We start from the raw sequence: 15817 nt of genomic DNA, 5'->3' as shown, positions 1-15817 counted from the left end.
GTTAACTGCAGTTAACTGTACACAATACAAAAGTTGTACGCATTTTCATTGCGAGAGTTACAAATGCTCTATCGCACGTAGAAGATACTGTAACCAACATCTATTTGCAATAACAATTCGTGTTGAATAAGTGATGTGTTGCGTCAAGACTTTATCATTCTTAGTTTTCCTTTGTACGACAAGACATTATTCGTAAATGAGTTGAAAAAAAGTTCGTGGAGAAAGTTGGTGTCTCTGTAATAATGATGTTATATACACTGGACAGTTTAAAGACAAAGATACGTACAAGAAATTACCGCAGTGCAACAACTTAAAAGAAAGTTTTTTACCTTTTGACTCTATGAAAGGAAATTCAAGTATGCAAGAGGAGGTTAATAACTCAAACGTTGTAAACGATGCGAGCAAAGGAAATAATTCTTTAACGATGCAACCACCAACTACAATTCCTAAACCAAGAACTCCGTGTACTCCAAATGGTTTAGGAATGAGAAAACTAATTCCTGTCACCCAAAGTCAATTTAACGAAGCTCTATCAAAATTCAATTCTAATAAAACAGTTCATTTAAAACCGAACAAAGAAGTACCGACAGTTAGGGATACAAATATAAGTCCAATAAAAAAAGTTTCAAATGTTAAAATCACAACAAAGGTTCCAGTTTTGAAAATAACTATAAATAAAAAATATAAGAAGCCCCCTATGATAAATTTGGATAGAATTAAACATGAGCAGGATATTAGCATTCATACTGATCACAGTAAAGTAAAAAAGTGTTATACCAATAACAGAGTAAAAGCTGATTTAAAAAATTGTGTACAAAATATTTTTGCCTCTCCGAAACCACCTGTAACAAATTCAGTACCTGTCTCGCTTGAGAAACCTGACATCAAATGTGAAATCACAACAACGGAAACAAAAAGTGTTTGTACACCTAAAGCTGCATACACCAGGAAAGGAGACTTGTCAAGACATAATTCGTATGTATTATTATAAATAACAATGTGACTCATATTTTAATTGATATTCCGCGATTAAGAATGTGATGGTATACAATGTTTATTAGAATATAGTTTCTTGCAGACGTAACCAGTCATCAGCAGAAAAAATACGATATCTATATTCAAAAGCCCAACGGGATTGCGACATATTGAGAATACGTTTGAAAGCATTAAAAGGAAGACACAAAGAAGAGAAAGAAGAAATGCAAAAGTTACAGATACACTTAAATAATCATTATAAAAATCTTGCAGAAAAGTCTTGTGAATCTATGAAACAATTTAAAAAGAAAAAATTGTATGTATCTTTAGAAAATCCAGAGGAAAAAGATGAATATGAAAAATTGCTCAGAGAAGTTAGAAAAATTAAACAAGACCTACTAAATCCAAATTATCCTGTCAAAAAATTAAATAGGAAATTAGCACAAACAAATGTATTTAATCGTAATAAAAATAAAATAAGTAAAGAATATAAAAGACTGACGATAAATAATATTGCTGGAACAAATGACACAAACAATGGAAATACAAATATTGAAGTATACGATATTGATATCGAAGCTAGCAATGATTTTGTTAAGAAATCACATTGTGAAATTGAATCCGATAATATAATAATAATAAAATCTGAGATAGGTGAAGAGCTAGTTCTTATGGAATCATGATATTTTGAGTGACCCAAACAAGATGTGAAAAGTATTCAAAATTCTATGTACAGTTTATGTGTTGTGTTATATTTAGTGTTCCTAACCTAAACTTTCCTTACGAATTGGTACTAAACACGTGAAATTTGTTTAACTACTTTATGTAAACGTTGAAAAAAGCAATAATATTTAATATAGTTGAACATTGTATGATTTAATATTTCTCATACTATACTTCTTATTTTCATTAATAATTAACCGTAAGAATAATGACAGTTTTTATTTTGTAATAAACATAATGTTAAAGAACTAATACATTACTAAAGAATGTAGACGTTAAATTTTTCACATTAATTTGAGTTTTAATAAATATATATGTCAGGAAAGGAACAAATATTCATTTAAAAAACTATTGTTTTTATTTACAATATTTTTTTATATAATGACACATAATGAAATCGATTGAAATTTACAGTTATCTATTTTCATTTACACCATCGTTTGAGTTATTTGCAATAACTTTAATATCTTGATTCGATACCACAGTCGCTTTTTGCGAATCAGTAGACATAATCATTTGCTTTGCGGGTTCGTGTATTTCAGACATTTTCATTTTTTCCAATTGTTCGTCAGTTACGTCTACGTCTGTATTTTCTGATGTTGAAGGAGTTTCATTAGAAGTTTTTTGCAATATTTGTGATTGTATATTAGAGGTAGGTAATGGGGAAGTGATAGCATCTTTTCCATTTTTTGGAATCGGTAATAGAAGGGTCAACGGTTCTAAGATATTATCTCTATTTAAATATGTTATTCCCTGTAAACAATGTATATTTAACTTAAATTTTGCAGTATAAAAGTTCCTGAAAATTAATATAATAATTTATCAACTATATTTGCATACCTCTGTTTGTAGTAAATTTTCTGAAATGCCTAAATGAACCGCAATTTGACTTGGTGGAAAAATAACGTGAATACAGTACTGTACATAAGGAATCAATTGTTCACTTAAACATTCCGTGAATTTAAGCATGTTTTCTCTTTCTGCAGTTGCGAAAGCCTACAAAATACATGCATCAAATCAAATATATAATAGTATGTTGTCATAAACAAAAATATTCGCTTACTTGTTGCTCCTGTTTATAAAAAATCAATATAGATTTTGCTACACTGTGTAGAGACTCTTGTAAAATGAGTGTACAGAAAACAGAAAGTGCTACTGGTGGACAAAGTCGTATTTCATTAAAAGCAGATATTAGACCATTACAGTATTCAGCTAAAGGATAAAATTCCACTAATTGTTCTGGTGGATACTCCTACAAAAAATAATCTTGTATGATATAAATCAACGTGTAATAATATAATCAATTACTTACAGACTTAATTGTAGTGTTTATTTTTATATTAGTTCTGTAGGTTTTATTAATCAATGTAAATGATTCCATGTCTTTTTCAAACTTCTTTGTTGTTTTGCGAATACTAGACTCGAATTTTTCACCAATTACGCGTACAAATATATCGGACATTCGTCCCGTAAAATCAGCACCTACTCTACCAAATGAAAGACCAAAATACGTGCATTGATCTAAAATAGAATCTATAGATGTTACACCAGGTAAATCTTGTTCTAGAGTCGTTAAAAATTGAGATATCTGAAACAAAGAAGGAAAATTATGGTAGTAATATAATGGAGCATAAACTATAAATAATCGACAAACCTTTTCCTCAAGCCAATGATAAAAAATCGCACACTCATTTACAGTTGGATCCCTTCCTGGTATTATGAGCTCATCATCATTAAACATGGCTCTATACTGTGTTATTATGTTAAACAAATGTATCCTTGATAATTCAATTGTTTTCGTAATATGAAGATTAGCTAATAAAAACAAACATATAATTTTATTAAATTGCATATTTTACAATCACTAGTAACAAAAAACTTACGATCATCTTTGGATATAGCACTTAAAAGACTTTGAAGCCAACTATCACGTGCTTGAAGAAACTTAATACGCAATTCTGGTTCAGTAAATGCATCCATTGATCGTAATAATCCAACAAGCTGTAAACATCTTGGAAGTGGAAGATCTCCTCTCAATGACCCAACAACTTGCCCTACCATACCTGACCAACTATTTTCAATTTCTGCCACTATGGACTATATGGTTAATAAACAAACTGAAACATTTTCTGTTGTATCCTGTTTTTATGTCAAATATTGATATCATACCGATATAATTGGAATATCTCCATGTTTAGTTCCTAATTGATGTGCATATTGGGATAATTCTAATGCCTCATTATACTGATTACTCCTTAAGCAAGACTCCATTAACTGAGGCATTTCAAGTACTTCTAACAATTCTGCATTTCTTGTTAATGTTAAACTATTTACTCTCCTATGCGCATTTATATCTTTCGAAGCATCACAGAACAATTGGCACTTCTCTACAAACTGGGGAATCTTTTGTACAAGCCCATCAAGCCGATTTTCGGTTTGATTAAACTTGAAATTGTACAAAAAATAATTAGTAAACATAATTCTGATACCACTGAAATTACCAAAACCAATATTATCATTACTTGTTTAAATATCTCCCTAGAACTTTCTGCAGTTTGAACGAATGTTTTATAATTTGCAAAAACTAGTTCTTGAGTAGTTTGCAATACAGATGTTTTCTCATCATTCAGATGATCAGGTTCTTTACCTAATAAATGTAAACAATTTTAAATAAAAAAACAATTCGTTGAATGATATAAGCTTCTCTAAAAATCCAAAAATTTGCTTACTGAGTTGATCAACATCATAACCACCAAGCTTTGACAAGTATTGATAAAACTCTGGGTTTTCTTTCCATGATTCTACATAATAAAGAATATATTGTATATGTACATTTGAAGTCCATTTTTAAATTGACAAAATTGTAATAATTTCAAATAAACTGTACAAAATGATATGTATTAAACGAATTTTTAATAATAGACTGTAAGAGAAATGTAAGTCACCTCGTATACCCTCCGGGAATATAAGGTTTATAACATTCTCAGTTTCGATATCCATTTTTTATTTAAACAACACATTTAAATATATTTTCTTTCTGACTCTAAAGTATTGTCATAGCAAAAATTTTATTCGCACAATCGTGCACACAATCCACAGTATCATAGAAGCAAGTGTCACATAGATTACTTTCCCATTCCTGAATGATAAGAAACGTACATTTTATCCAGTGAGATTATGGTACCTGGTAAAATAACTGCAACCTTTCATTGGTTCTGATCAGCGATGCCAGCCGAGCCCATCGTACGGTGTAATATTACCACAAACTAATCTGTGATATATTAAAATTGTAATATTTTTAAATATTCTCTGGATTATGGTTTTCTATTTTTGTTAATAAATCTCCCTTTACTTAAAAGTAAATCCCTTCGTTTTAATACCAATAACATGTAATTGGAATTGTAGTTAGCCAGAATTACATTTGGTATTTACAATTGCAATTGTACTCAAGAAAAGTTTCAAAATAATATTAAAATGCTAGATGTTTAATTCTACTCTAAAGGATTCATCTAAAATATTCCTTTATTCAGACGATCCGTAGAAATATGTAATTTGAGAAACATTGGTGTAAAAGCAGCATGCAATGCAATGCTTATAGTTATGACACCTGATGATATCTGAATCGCTGTTTATTACAAATTACTATTAATTTAAAGTAATTGATTGAAGTCACTTGTACTTAAAATTTGAATATCAATTCCTTTATCATTTCGTCATTTTGAAATGGCATTGAATGTTATTAAACAGGTAAATGAATGCTTTTATCGATAAGAATGAGGTTATGTGAGCGTACCGACAAAATTATGTATTATTAATATTGTTTACAAAAAATAATATAATTGTATTATGTACATAGGTCATAACGTGTCCTCGTCGTTTTCTAGTAAATGGGACATTAAGGTTCTACAGTATTTACCAGCCTTCATACTTAGAGGTTATTTTATTAAATATTATAAATACTATCCAATGTGCTTGTTTGTATATTAATGTATGAAACCTTTTACATGGTGTAGCGTAAGAGACCAGGGCCACCTCTTTATCCTACATTAAATATACAGCTTAGAGGATATGTATTTCCTCTGCTCGAATCTTATCAATCTTATATTTATAAAGTTGCAGACATATTGGATATTGATGTTGATGATGGGTAATATAGCATTCGTACTTTTCACTAAATTCAATTTTTTACATTTTAATAATATTTATTTTGTGTTTCCATAGTTATCCTTTTCCTCATAGAGAATATCATATAAAAAAATATAAAAAAGAAAGCACAGTTGTTGATAGCGAATACAAACTTAAAATGTATCAAAGAAACATTGTAATATCAAATGTAGATTCCTCAAAATGTCCCCTTTTAATTAGAATAATAGAGGCAGCTTTACCTGAAGGAGTCCATTTACACGTAGATACCTATACGCCTGAAATGGAAACTAAACGTTACATACCTGACAAAGAATTACTTGACATGAAGGCTGAATTAGAAAATATGTCAAAGCCAAAAAAGTGAATATAGGAAAAGAGACATTTAAGTATTACTAATTTATATAGGAGCAGATGAATTATTTAGTAATACAACTGTAAAACAATTTTTATTGTATAAAAATTATGTACAAAATATGTGTGTAGATATTCGTATAAAACAATATAAATGCATGTAAATACAGTCTCACATTCATCTTCCTTTAATACCTGAATCCTTTATCTATTTATAGAAGTCCAAAGTGTACGACTTTTATTTTAGAACCTTCCTCTGATTTTGGGGGTTCTTTTACTTTGTCATTAATATCATCTTCTGTAAAACATAACATTTAAGTATTATGTATATAAAAATTACTTTACTTGCTGAATTTCGTCGCATACTCGATAACGGTTGAAAATCCTTAAGGTAATCTTCATTGCCAAGGCACAATGGAAGGCTTTCTGCTAATTCGCGTTTCGGATCGGTCAAGTGTACTTGAGTAATCGTAGAACGTTTTTGTTTATGTAGCGATTGGCCCTGTAAATAAACTCTTAAGAAATGAAAATATCAACTAACAAACACAATCATACTTATTGCTTCACATAAATTTCAATATTTCTTATACTTCAATACTTTGTACACTTACTGTATCAGGTACAAATATGTGCGTTACTGTATCTGAAAATTTGACCTTTGGTTTCTCATTTGATATCAATGTTGTATCCGTATAAGGGGAGAATGGGGAACAGGAGCTAGAAGTAGATGTAGATATAACAGGTAGGGGTGGTATATTTGATGACACCTTACTTTCTTTACTAACACTAATATTTGTACTATTTTGTGATGATACTAGTTTCGAATGCCTATTCTCAAATCTATTCTGTATACTGTAAGTAGAAGGGAACTGTGATGCACCAACTTTCATACTGTTAGTAGAGGAATGTATATTAATATTATCACAACTTCCATGGAATGAAATGTAATCGAGATCATAATTAAGTCTATATCTAGAAGGTTTAATATTACTATATTTATGATGAACTTGTAGAATGTTAGATGTGGAATTTTGTCTTTGCAGTAGGTGTGACGTGACATTTCTTGTTCTAATAGACGAAAATTTTTGAATTGATTCGTCAATATCTGCTAATCCAGATGTACTTCTGGATAAAGGAAGATTCTTCCTTGGAAGATTTTGAAAATAATTTGTAAATGAATTTGTTAAAGAAGGTGGTGGTGGTGGGATGCTGACATCCCCCATTTTTTTCCCCATAGCAGATTGTTGTAACTTGATAACACTATGACTATCATCATCATTGATACTCTTTGAAATACTATTACGAGAATCTTGTACTTGGTTGTCAAGGAAATTAAATGATGTTGACATAAGGTTATTATGACTGCTATGAAGACTGGATGTTAATTTGTTCGCTGCAGTAGGTTCAGGAAGTGTTTTAGATGTGAAATCATTCATTGTAACAGGTGACTTCATATTTCTAAGAGAAGCTAAAGTTGTGGTAGAATCAGCTTTGCTAGTTATTAAATTACTAAAAGAATTCTCATATGGACTTGGAATACTTGTACCAAGTGTACTGAAGGATGTTGACATGATATTGCTATCCACTTTATCTAATGAAGTGTGTAGCAGATCAGAAGGCACATCTAACGTTTCGTATGTTGGATTGTTGAAAGGAGTAGACGAGAAGTTATTTTCTTGTGTTAAATTAGTTGTTACTGTGTTATCAGATGTGCTATCAAGAGAATATTCCATTTCTCCTAGTACAGCTTTGTTCAATGTGATATTTACAGAGTTTTCTGTAAGCCGATTCGATACTACAGATTTTCGTTCATTCATGGACAGACTTCCGAATGAAGTGGTCATTAAATCATCGGAAATGTTATTAAAAGACTGTGAAGTATGAGTAGAAGTTACTGTTGACGTTGGCGTTGAATTTGTATGAGTTTTATATAGCGGTTTATTAAATGACGTTGACGCAAAAAACGTATTTAACAGCGAAAGATGCGACGAATGATTAAAAGAAGTTGTGCTAAGTGTACTGCTGGGCATATTGAAAGATGTTGATACTAGATTGCAATCAGTTTTTTCATTAGACGAAATATCCGTAAATGATGTAGGTAATAGACTTTTATTAAGGTGATGAGGATCAAGGATTGGCAATGGTGGGATCTGGCTATTGGATTTTTTTCTATAACTATGATTTTTAGAATGTTTTGTATCAGTCTGATCTCCTTTAGAAGAATTTTCACTCTCATCAGTGAAAGATTCCTCTCCTTTATCGCTCGTAGAATCGGAGCACAATGAACACGACGCTCTAGAACACGTAGAATCTGAAAATGTTGTATTATAGTACTCTTGAGGAAACAAACTGTTCTTGAAACAACATATTCCATTAATTCTTACGTGAACTATTACAACTGTTTGATCTACTCAGTATACGTTCAGCATTTTCTTTTGCTGCAGTTGCCATTGCCATATCATTTACAACTAATGCGTAAAAGTGTATATCCATAAAAAGATCGTGATCATTTAGATCTATAGCAAGTCTAAAAGCTTTCTCAAACATTTGATACCTACAGTAATTAAAATTAATATTTTGTATAGGACGAATACTTCTTAAATGCTGAAGTACATAATACCTTAATAAATGATGGAAAAATCGTCTTGTTAAGTCTCTTACTTCATCTCCATATTCTTCTTCGATAGTTTGACTTATTGGTTTAATGGGAACATGGAAACTACCTAGTGCATTCTGTATAAAATCTAAAAGATTGAACTACTTGTATTATCGACAGTATATCAATTAAAATACAAAACTGAATCTTACTTTCACGTTCTGGTGTCAATGGCAATTTAAACAAGTAATTCAAAATTTGATTTAGCGCATGCATGCACGCGCGAGGATGAGTATCCCAATTCATAGATAACAATAATGAAGTTGCTTGTTCAACTTGATACAAGGATAAATATCTTTTGACTAACACATCTCCAGAGAGAGAATCTCCTTCTAACATTTTTATGACACCTATAGGGCCTCTATTAATATATTACATTGATATTACTCATTTTTTAATATTTCGTTCATTTTATGAATAATATTAATATAGCATACCGTTGAAAAATAAGTAATAATAGAGAATTCCCATGATTGTGCAGATCAATGTAGCAATTCAGATCATTCTTTTTATTCCATTCCATACGCAATAATGCTGGTTGAGTTCTGCATTATAAATAAATTTCATATTTTATACATACATTCCTAACTTTATTATTATCATATTGATAAAGCAATACCTGAAGTATGAGGACAAATCAAGAATATTAGCAGGTGTTACTTCTTCACTTAAGGTCTGACTTTTAATACATGACAGAGAAATATCAAAATGTTGGAATTGACCTTTGTCATTTCCAATGATAAATATTATTCCATCACTGTGCCATGATGCTAATGTAGGTATCTTGAAAATGTATATATTTCTTTATATGTTTCCAGAAGTAATTACTTTTTTTTTTTAATTCTCTGCATACATAGATCACTTACAAAACCTGCTTTTACACTAGTAGTGGTGGCTCTGATTTGATCATAAATTATTACAGATCCATCTATGCAACATAATAATAACAATTCCTGATTGGGTGAGAATTTTACACAACTTGTGTGTGTAGGTAAAGGCACGGATATCACTGCTATTCTTTGCAGTTTATCTTGTTGGGAAACTTCGTATGTTCTCCATTCTATAGTCACCTCCCCCTATGTTATATTTATGATGTAAAATGTCCATTTGTAGAACTAATGCTACAAATGAATGATTGTAATACTAAATCATGCATAACTATTACCTTTCTTGATACTTTTTGTTCTACAGAGTGAATAATATTATCATGATATGCATCAAATATTATGCACAAGGGATCAAACTCGCTACGTATATAACAAATTAATTCTAATTTTACTCTGAAAAGAGAAATACATAATGCTGAAATACTTTTACCATACAAGCAGGAATGTAATACTCTTGTCAAATGTAAAAGCTACAACATCAAATTTAACGAAATCTTAGTGCTTAGAAAGATTTTTATACCCTATTAGACGATAAAGATGTATATTTGCACGATCATGCTCTTTAACAGCAGGACTCCACGGATAAACTTCATTCATTGTAGATTTCCACCAAATTAATATCTACAATGTTTGGAATTATATTATAAATTTTCAGAGATATTCTCAATAAACTATGTAATTTAAGGAAACTGAGAAATTTTAATTTAATCCATTATGTGGTAAGCGATAGGGTTAGTAAAAAGTAATATTGTTTTAAGAAATGTGTGAATATATTTACCAAATCATCACATTTATTAGTTTGTACTTTTTTATCCAACCTGCGACCATTAGGACCAAATAGATCAATTGTGGATAACTTTGGTTCAAGTTTATTAATTTTATCAAAAACGTGTCTTTTTGATCTTGTGAAATGTACAAGGCTTACTTGATTATCATTATAGATGCAAAGTATATAATTTTTAGTAATTACCACTACAAATATTAATGATAAAGTATTTAAACATTGCTCGGCATACAAATATGGATTATGTAAATGCAAGCTATTATTTACCATCTGATATATGCTCAGAAAGTTTTCCTACAAGATACTTATCAAAAGTTATTTTATATATGTCACCAGTAGCAATGTTGACCTGTATTTGTATCAACAAGGCATTATTTAGCATCAATTGGAAGACACAATCATCATACCACTGGCAATATATAATTGAATTGTCCTTCAATTGATCCTATTAAAATTAATTCAAGTTAGAATACAGAATCATATTTTAATTCTGATCTGTGCTTTATTGAAATTTTACCTCCAAATATTTGATAGAATCTTTTAATTTATGTCCTTTCTTATTGGTTGGTACATATATCATACCACGCTTCTGACAATATGATCTTTTCCCTTCCTCATGTACATTATCAATACGTTTATCATGATACCTGTGATAACATTATAATATTTCCTTGTATTTTTAGAAAGTTTCCACCCATAGCAACCAAAGGATTAAAAACATGCATTATATTAAATTAAAAAAATGTATAGTGGATAGTTTTCCAATCGAATGTCGGTAGCAATTTTATTAAAATAATGAATTAGTGAAATGGAGATATATGTTATTAAAGTCATAACAAATTTTAGAATGAAATATCGAATATTATTTAACTTTATTATACATAGAATGGTTGATGGTAATAGTTGTAGCTTTATTTCTTTATCATTTCGATATAGAAGGTATAATGGTTAATATAATGGTTAATATAATTTATAATATACGCAAATTATTTAATCTCACCGAAATGCACCAAAGTCTGTACTCTTTATATTAATGTTGTCATCGAAACTCCATAAGTTTACTTCACCGAATAGTGTAAACATTATAAAAAAACAGCTACTCCAAACGCATCGATCACTGAACACTTAACTTTGCATAAACAAACTCACGTTAGTTTGGACAGGTTATGTTTCACTGCATTAGAAACAACTGGTTTTATTCAAATTGAACGCGATAAATATAAAAAACACTGTAATATTTAAATTTACAATAATCGAGATTCGTTCTTCACCATTTTGTTGTTGTGTACTACCGATGTCATTGCTATTGTCAGCCACAGGTGGACAATGTTGCCAACCGTAGATGTTCTAAATTGAAATATTCAAATTTTTGAATGTTTTGTATAGGAAATGGTAGGATACATATATTTTTACAATAAAAACATTTTGTGAAAGATTTTAGAAAAAGATGAAGTCACTCAAAGTAATTTAATCAGTTTAAATTCGTCATTGATGGAATGAACGTAGAACGTGGAATTTTTGAGGTAAAAATTTATGAACAAAAAGTGTTCCTCACGTTTATTTATACTTATTTAATAGAAAATTAATTATATTATTATCGCTTTCGTTAGATTTAATTCTTTATTCAATGAATATAAAAGAATTCTTAAAGGAAACTTCTATAAAGCTTGTAGTTGACTATATAATCAAACTAAATCTTTTCAAAATGACTCACTAATAAACAATGTTTATAATACATTGTAATACAAATAATGTCATAATGTTATCCTTATCATTTATGTGTCTGCGTTACCGATTTAGAAGGGAATAAGATTGCAGCGCTACTAGCGATGGGAATTCAAATTAATGTGTTTTTTATACATTTTTTTTATTTACTCGTACGCGACAAAGATTAATTTATCTCTTAAAGTTTATTTCTGAAAGAAAAACTGACAAAGATATTGGAAAGTAATGTATAGAGCATCGATGAAGTAAAAAAGAGTTTAATTCTATCAGTTTAATTCTATAATGCACGAACTCAAAATACATAAACAACTCTCCAAAAAGTTAAAGAGTTTGACTGACAAGTTATGCCTCATCTTTCTTCTTACTCTCCAGACGTTCTCCCAAGTGATTACCACCAGTTTCGCAACAATGTTATTTAACGAGAACTAAATCTTCAAACAAAAATAAAGTCCGATCAATATGCATCAAAACTAGAGCTTCAATTTCACGATGGTAATCAAAATATGCATATAAGACAGCGTAATGCAGTGAATCAATGTTTCTCAAACTTCATCTTCTTGTATTTCCCTTCAACAAGGAAAACTTTCAGCGACGTTTACAGAATAGCATTGAATTATTATTTAAAAATAATTTACATGTATATAATAGCTTGATACTTTTTGCTCGAGTTATATAATTTTTTTAAATATACTTAAATATACTTTTCAACTTGTTATTTTGTAAAGACTAAACTGACACAATAGCAGAAGTGATCTTAATATTTGTTCTTTTTGTAATAAATGATAAAAAAAGAAATGCGTTATTAATTAAATAAATTGATTGTTTCTCTTGAAAATTGTCTGATTAAAACACATGAAATTTAGAGCTGAGTAAATAGTTAATACTGTTTTCGGTACGAACCAGTGGACGAATTGAATTATGAGAAATTACTTCTTCATCATGCGAGCGGAACTGATAAACCGATGAACTGTCCAATAAACCGTGAGAATACACCGCGTGCCTCCATAATAATGACGCAATTCGTATAGACATGGATAGTGTATGTGCACATGGTTATGTTTGTGGCTACTATTTCGTATGGCTGTTATTACGTCGCATATTCCTGAAATTTCTGTATCTGTACAGATTATTGCTACGCGATATCCTGGATTTTTGATGTTCTGAATTTCTGATTCAAAAATTAGTTTGTATTTCTTCGCTCATTATGACAGTGTTACAGTTCAGTTAATCCTACTTTTTTAAATTACAATTTCAGAATCGAATGTATGTGTGAATATATCATTTCAAATGTTACCGAATAAAGTAATAATAAATATAATATTTATAAATGTCGTATTGTAAAACAAGCTGACTTCTTTTTATAATGTTAAATATATTTCAGTATTAGTGCCTTGGTAATACAATACAAAAGTATACAATTAGAGATCGACATCTGCTGTCACAAGTGGAAATTCGTTTCCGCTAATGATGCTTCATTATCGATCATAATTGACAAGGCGATAATGGAGGACATACAATATTCCTGTTGGTAGCGAAACATTTATCTAGTTCGGTTTGCTTAAATATTGTTAATATGAATATTAAACGCAGCTTCTAAACAGATAAAAGTATTACAAGTTTTAGTTGAAGTGATATTTTAATTCTTTGAAGAAAAAAAAGGCGACCTTAAAATAACAAAAATGAAATTTTATTATCGAATCAATGCCAATGTTGAAAGTTTAAATTAAATAATATAAAAATTAACCTTTTTTTTTGATAGCTGTGAATCAAATGCAGATTTGTTGGTTACAACGTCATGAAAAAATCGATAAGAATAAGAATCTTGGGTATGTCGTCACTCCTCGCAACAGGTGCATTCATGAATTTTTAAAGGAGATGAAACAGGGGGTGTACTTAAAGATGTTACTCATTTAATTACAAAGACCCCTTACAGCAAATCGAAGCAATTATTGTAACGTTATCGAATAGATCATAACTTGATATGTAATTGTTATTGCCAAAGCGTGGTTCAATAAAATTTGTTCTTTCCGTTGGGTTATTTTACTTGTTTTTATATATATGTTTATAGTATAATGGTTTGTACAGTAAATGAAATAACAATATGAAAACTAATCTTTCTATCAATCTAAAACTTTCTTTTTGCGTATATATATATATGTATAAATAAATAAATATGTATGTTATTAAAGTGCTGCCTCCATTTACTGGCCACTAATTACAATTGACGTCATTATCGAAATTCGGATTGCCTCATTTCAACACTAACATTCTATACGGAGCAGTCGTTACAAAAGAGAAGATCCAATGGGTTCGCTGCTGATTTATGTCCAACTAACTTTCGCATCAGGAAATATGAGCAATGCTTCGTCAGTGCCCCAGGAAAGCTCTGTATTCGCGTTACGAACATATTCCAAAGTAAACTGTCTGTAAAAATTACATGCTATGTCCCCGTAGTCGACTTAAAATAGGTTCTAAAATTTTATTTAAAAAAAAAAGGTCACCTCTTTATCCTGTAAATTAGTAATTATCAAAATTAACCTCTTCAGGGACGATTTTATCGGAAATAACATTATCAGTGCAACCAAATGGTAAAATTTCTGATTCTGTAGCGAATAAGTTATTACCAAATTTTTTTTATGCCAGTTATTATAATTATAAAAAACTAGGCGTCCACATGTGGCCAAGGGCGTGAAAAGGTTAATTTTGATTTCAAACTCAAATTTAGAGGGTAAATTAATCCAGTGATTATAATTAATCTACTTTTTCCCACGAAATTAATTCATTAACAAAAGAAAATATATTGCGTTTATTTTGCACGCCTTTTTTCGCCCTGAGGAATGAACTCTCTATTCTAAATAGCGATTGATCCGACACGCTGTACGTACGTATGTACATGCAGTGTTTCGTTTGGAATAGCGTACAATGGAAACAATGAGAATCATTTTCCGTGAATATATGTTTGGAGTTTCGATTTAACGAAGGAGGCGCTTAACGAGTAAGTTTCCCTCCACGAAACTTCCGATTGTCTTCGACGATGAATTTTCCACGTAGTTCGTGAGAAAATAGCGGTCGGACTTGGCACAATCCTATCGGATCGTTATTTAAACTTCTCTGGATTGACTATTATGTAGACAGTCAGGATTTATCACGTTCGTGACCTCTAAATGTCCTACGATCGACGAGATTCATTTTCATTTTCTCAACTCGTCGTATACTGAAATTGAATTTAACACTTTTATACTAATAAGATAATTTTTATCTTGACAACTTTAGTAGTATCCAATTTAGTAGTATTTTATTTAGTAGAGTCGTTTTTTTGTTAATATTTATACGTATAATATTTCATAATCCATATAACGACGGGAGGTGCATCTGTGATGGCACTTCCTGTTCTCACTGCTAGAGGGACACCGAGCGTTTGCGCGTTTCTCACAAGTGCTCGGGCCGCCTAATATTTATTTATAAGCCATTCCCGTCCAATCTCGAAATATTCCGGCGTCTAGTATTGGTTGTCTCAGTAAAAAAACTGATTAATTAATTACCGATCTATAAACTGTTAAAAATGATATT

At 30.3% G+C, this 15817-nt stretch overlaps 4 protein-coding genes across 4 annotated transcripts; 2 read left to right on the top strand and 2 right to left on the bottom strand.

Annotated features, from left to right (window-relative positions):
* Positions 1-37: 37 nt before the first annotated feature.
* On the top strand, positions 38-1840 carry LOC128892956 (uncharacterized). Its single transcript, XM_054153639.1, has 2 exons — positions 38-975; positions 1079-1840. Exons 1-2 carry the CDS (start codon positions 341-343, stop codon positions 1656-1658), a joined length of 1215 nt encoding a protein of 404 aa, XP_054009614.1. The 5' UTR covers positions 38-340; the 3' UTR covers positions 1659-1840.
* Positions 1841-2035: 195 nt separating this feature from the next.
* Positions 2036-4800, bottom strand: LOC128892944 (conserved oligomeric Golgi complex subunit 8). Its single transcript, XM_054153619.1, has 10 exons — positions 4644-4800; positions 4428-4499; positions 4221-4345; positions 3868-4143; positions 3582-3795; positions 3353-3513; positions 3011-3286; positions 2762-2950; positions 2539-2694; positions 2036-2451 (listed from the first exon to the last, which is right to left on the bottom strand). The coding sequence occupies exons 1-10, from the start codon at positions 4696-4698 to the stop codon at positions 2113-2115; spliced, it is 1863 nt and encodes a 620-aa protein (XP_054009594.1). The 5' UTR covers positions 4699-4800; the 3' UTR covers positions 2036-2112.
* Positions 4801-5101: 301 nt separating this feature from the next.
* On the top strand, positions 5102-6367 carry LOC128892965 (39S ribosomal protein L48, mitochondrial). Its single transcript, XM_054153652.1, has 4 exons — positions 5102-5445; positions 5555-5632; positions 5712-5845; positions 5920-6367. Exons 1-4 carry the CDS (start codon positions 5422-5424, stop codon positions 6206-6208), a joined length of 525 nt encoding a protein of 174 aa, XP_054009627.1. The 5' UTR covers positions 5102-5421; the 3' UTR covers positions 6209-6367.
* On the bottom strand, positions 6352-11849 carry LOC128892940 (WD repeat-containing and planar cell polarity effector protein fritz). Its single transcript, XM_054153610.1, has 15 exons — positions 11523-11849; positions 11040-11169; positions 10790-10967; positions 10517-10710; positions 10259-10359; positions 10017-10131; positions 9718-9927; positions 9471-9634; positions 9289-9396; positions 9004-9212; positions 8816-8939; positions 8580-8749; positions 6807-8506; positions 6562-6697; positions 6352-6493 (listed from the first exon to the last, which is right to left on the bottom strand). The coding sequence occupies exons 1-15, from the start codon at positions 11603-11605 to the stop codon at positions 6408-6410; spliced, it is 3708 nt and encodes a 1235-aa protein (XP_054009585.1). The 5' UTR covers positions 11606-11849; the 3' UTR covers positions 6352-6407.
* Between the last annotated feature and the right edge of the window lie 3968 nt (positions 11850-15817).

The sequence above is a fragment of the Hylaeus anthracinus genome, unplaced genomic scaffold (assembly GCF_026225885.1).
Source record: "Hylaeus anthracinus isolate JK02 unplaced genomic scaffold, UHH_iyHylAnth1.0_haploid 2, whole genome shotgun sequence".
Lineage (NCBI taxonomy): Eukaryota > Metazoa > Arthropoda > Insecta > Hymenoptera > Colletidae > Hylaeus > Hylaeus anthracinus.
Note: the sequence above shows the minus strand (reverse complement) of the source record. Positions and strands in the feature narration are given on the sequence as shown.

Coding starts and splice junctions, on each gene's coding strand:
- LOC128892940 (XM_054153610.1), bottom strand. CDS start 11,605: ATGTTTACACTATTCGGTGAAGTAAACTTATGGAGTTTCGATGACAAC. Junction 10,711..10,789: donor TTCTGAGCATATATCAGATG/GTAAATAATAGC, acceptor TAATATTTGTAG/TGGTAATTACTAAAAATTAT. Junction 6,698..6,806: donor ACATATTTGTACCTGATACA/GTAAGTGTACAA, acceptor GTTTATTTACAG/GGCCAATCGCTACATAAACA.
- LOC128892944 (XM_054153619.1), bottom strand. CDS start 4,698: ATGGATATCGAAACTGAGAATGTTATAAACCTTATATTCCCGGAGGGT. Junction 3,287..3,352: donor ATCATTGGCTTGAGGAAAAG/GTTTGTCGATTA, acceptor TCTTTGTTTCAG/ATATCTCAATTTTTAACGAC. Junction 2,695..2,761: donor TTTATAAACAGGAGCAACAA/GTAAGCGAATAT, acceptor TGTATTTTGTAG/GCTTTCGCAACTGCAGAAAG.
- LOC128892965 (XM_054153652.1), top strand. CDS start 5,422: ATGGCATTGAATGTTATTAAACAG. Junction 5,633..5,711: donor ACCAGCCTTCATACTTAGAG/GTTATTTTATTA, acceptor TACATGGTGTAG/CGTAAGAGACCAGGGCCACC. Junction 5,846..5,919: donor GATATTGATGTTGATGATGG/GTAATATAGCAT, acceptor GTGTTTCCATAG/TTATCCTTTTCCTCATAGAG.
- LOC128892956 (XM_054153639.1), top strand. CDS start 341: ATGAAAGGAAATTCAAGTATGCAAGAGGAGGTTAATAACTCAAACGTT. Junction 976..1,078: donor GACTTGTCAAGACATAATTC/GTATGTATTATT, acceptor AGTTTCTTGCAG/ACGTAACCAGTCATCAGCAG.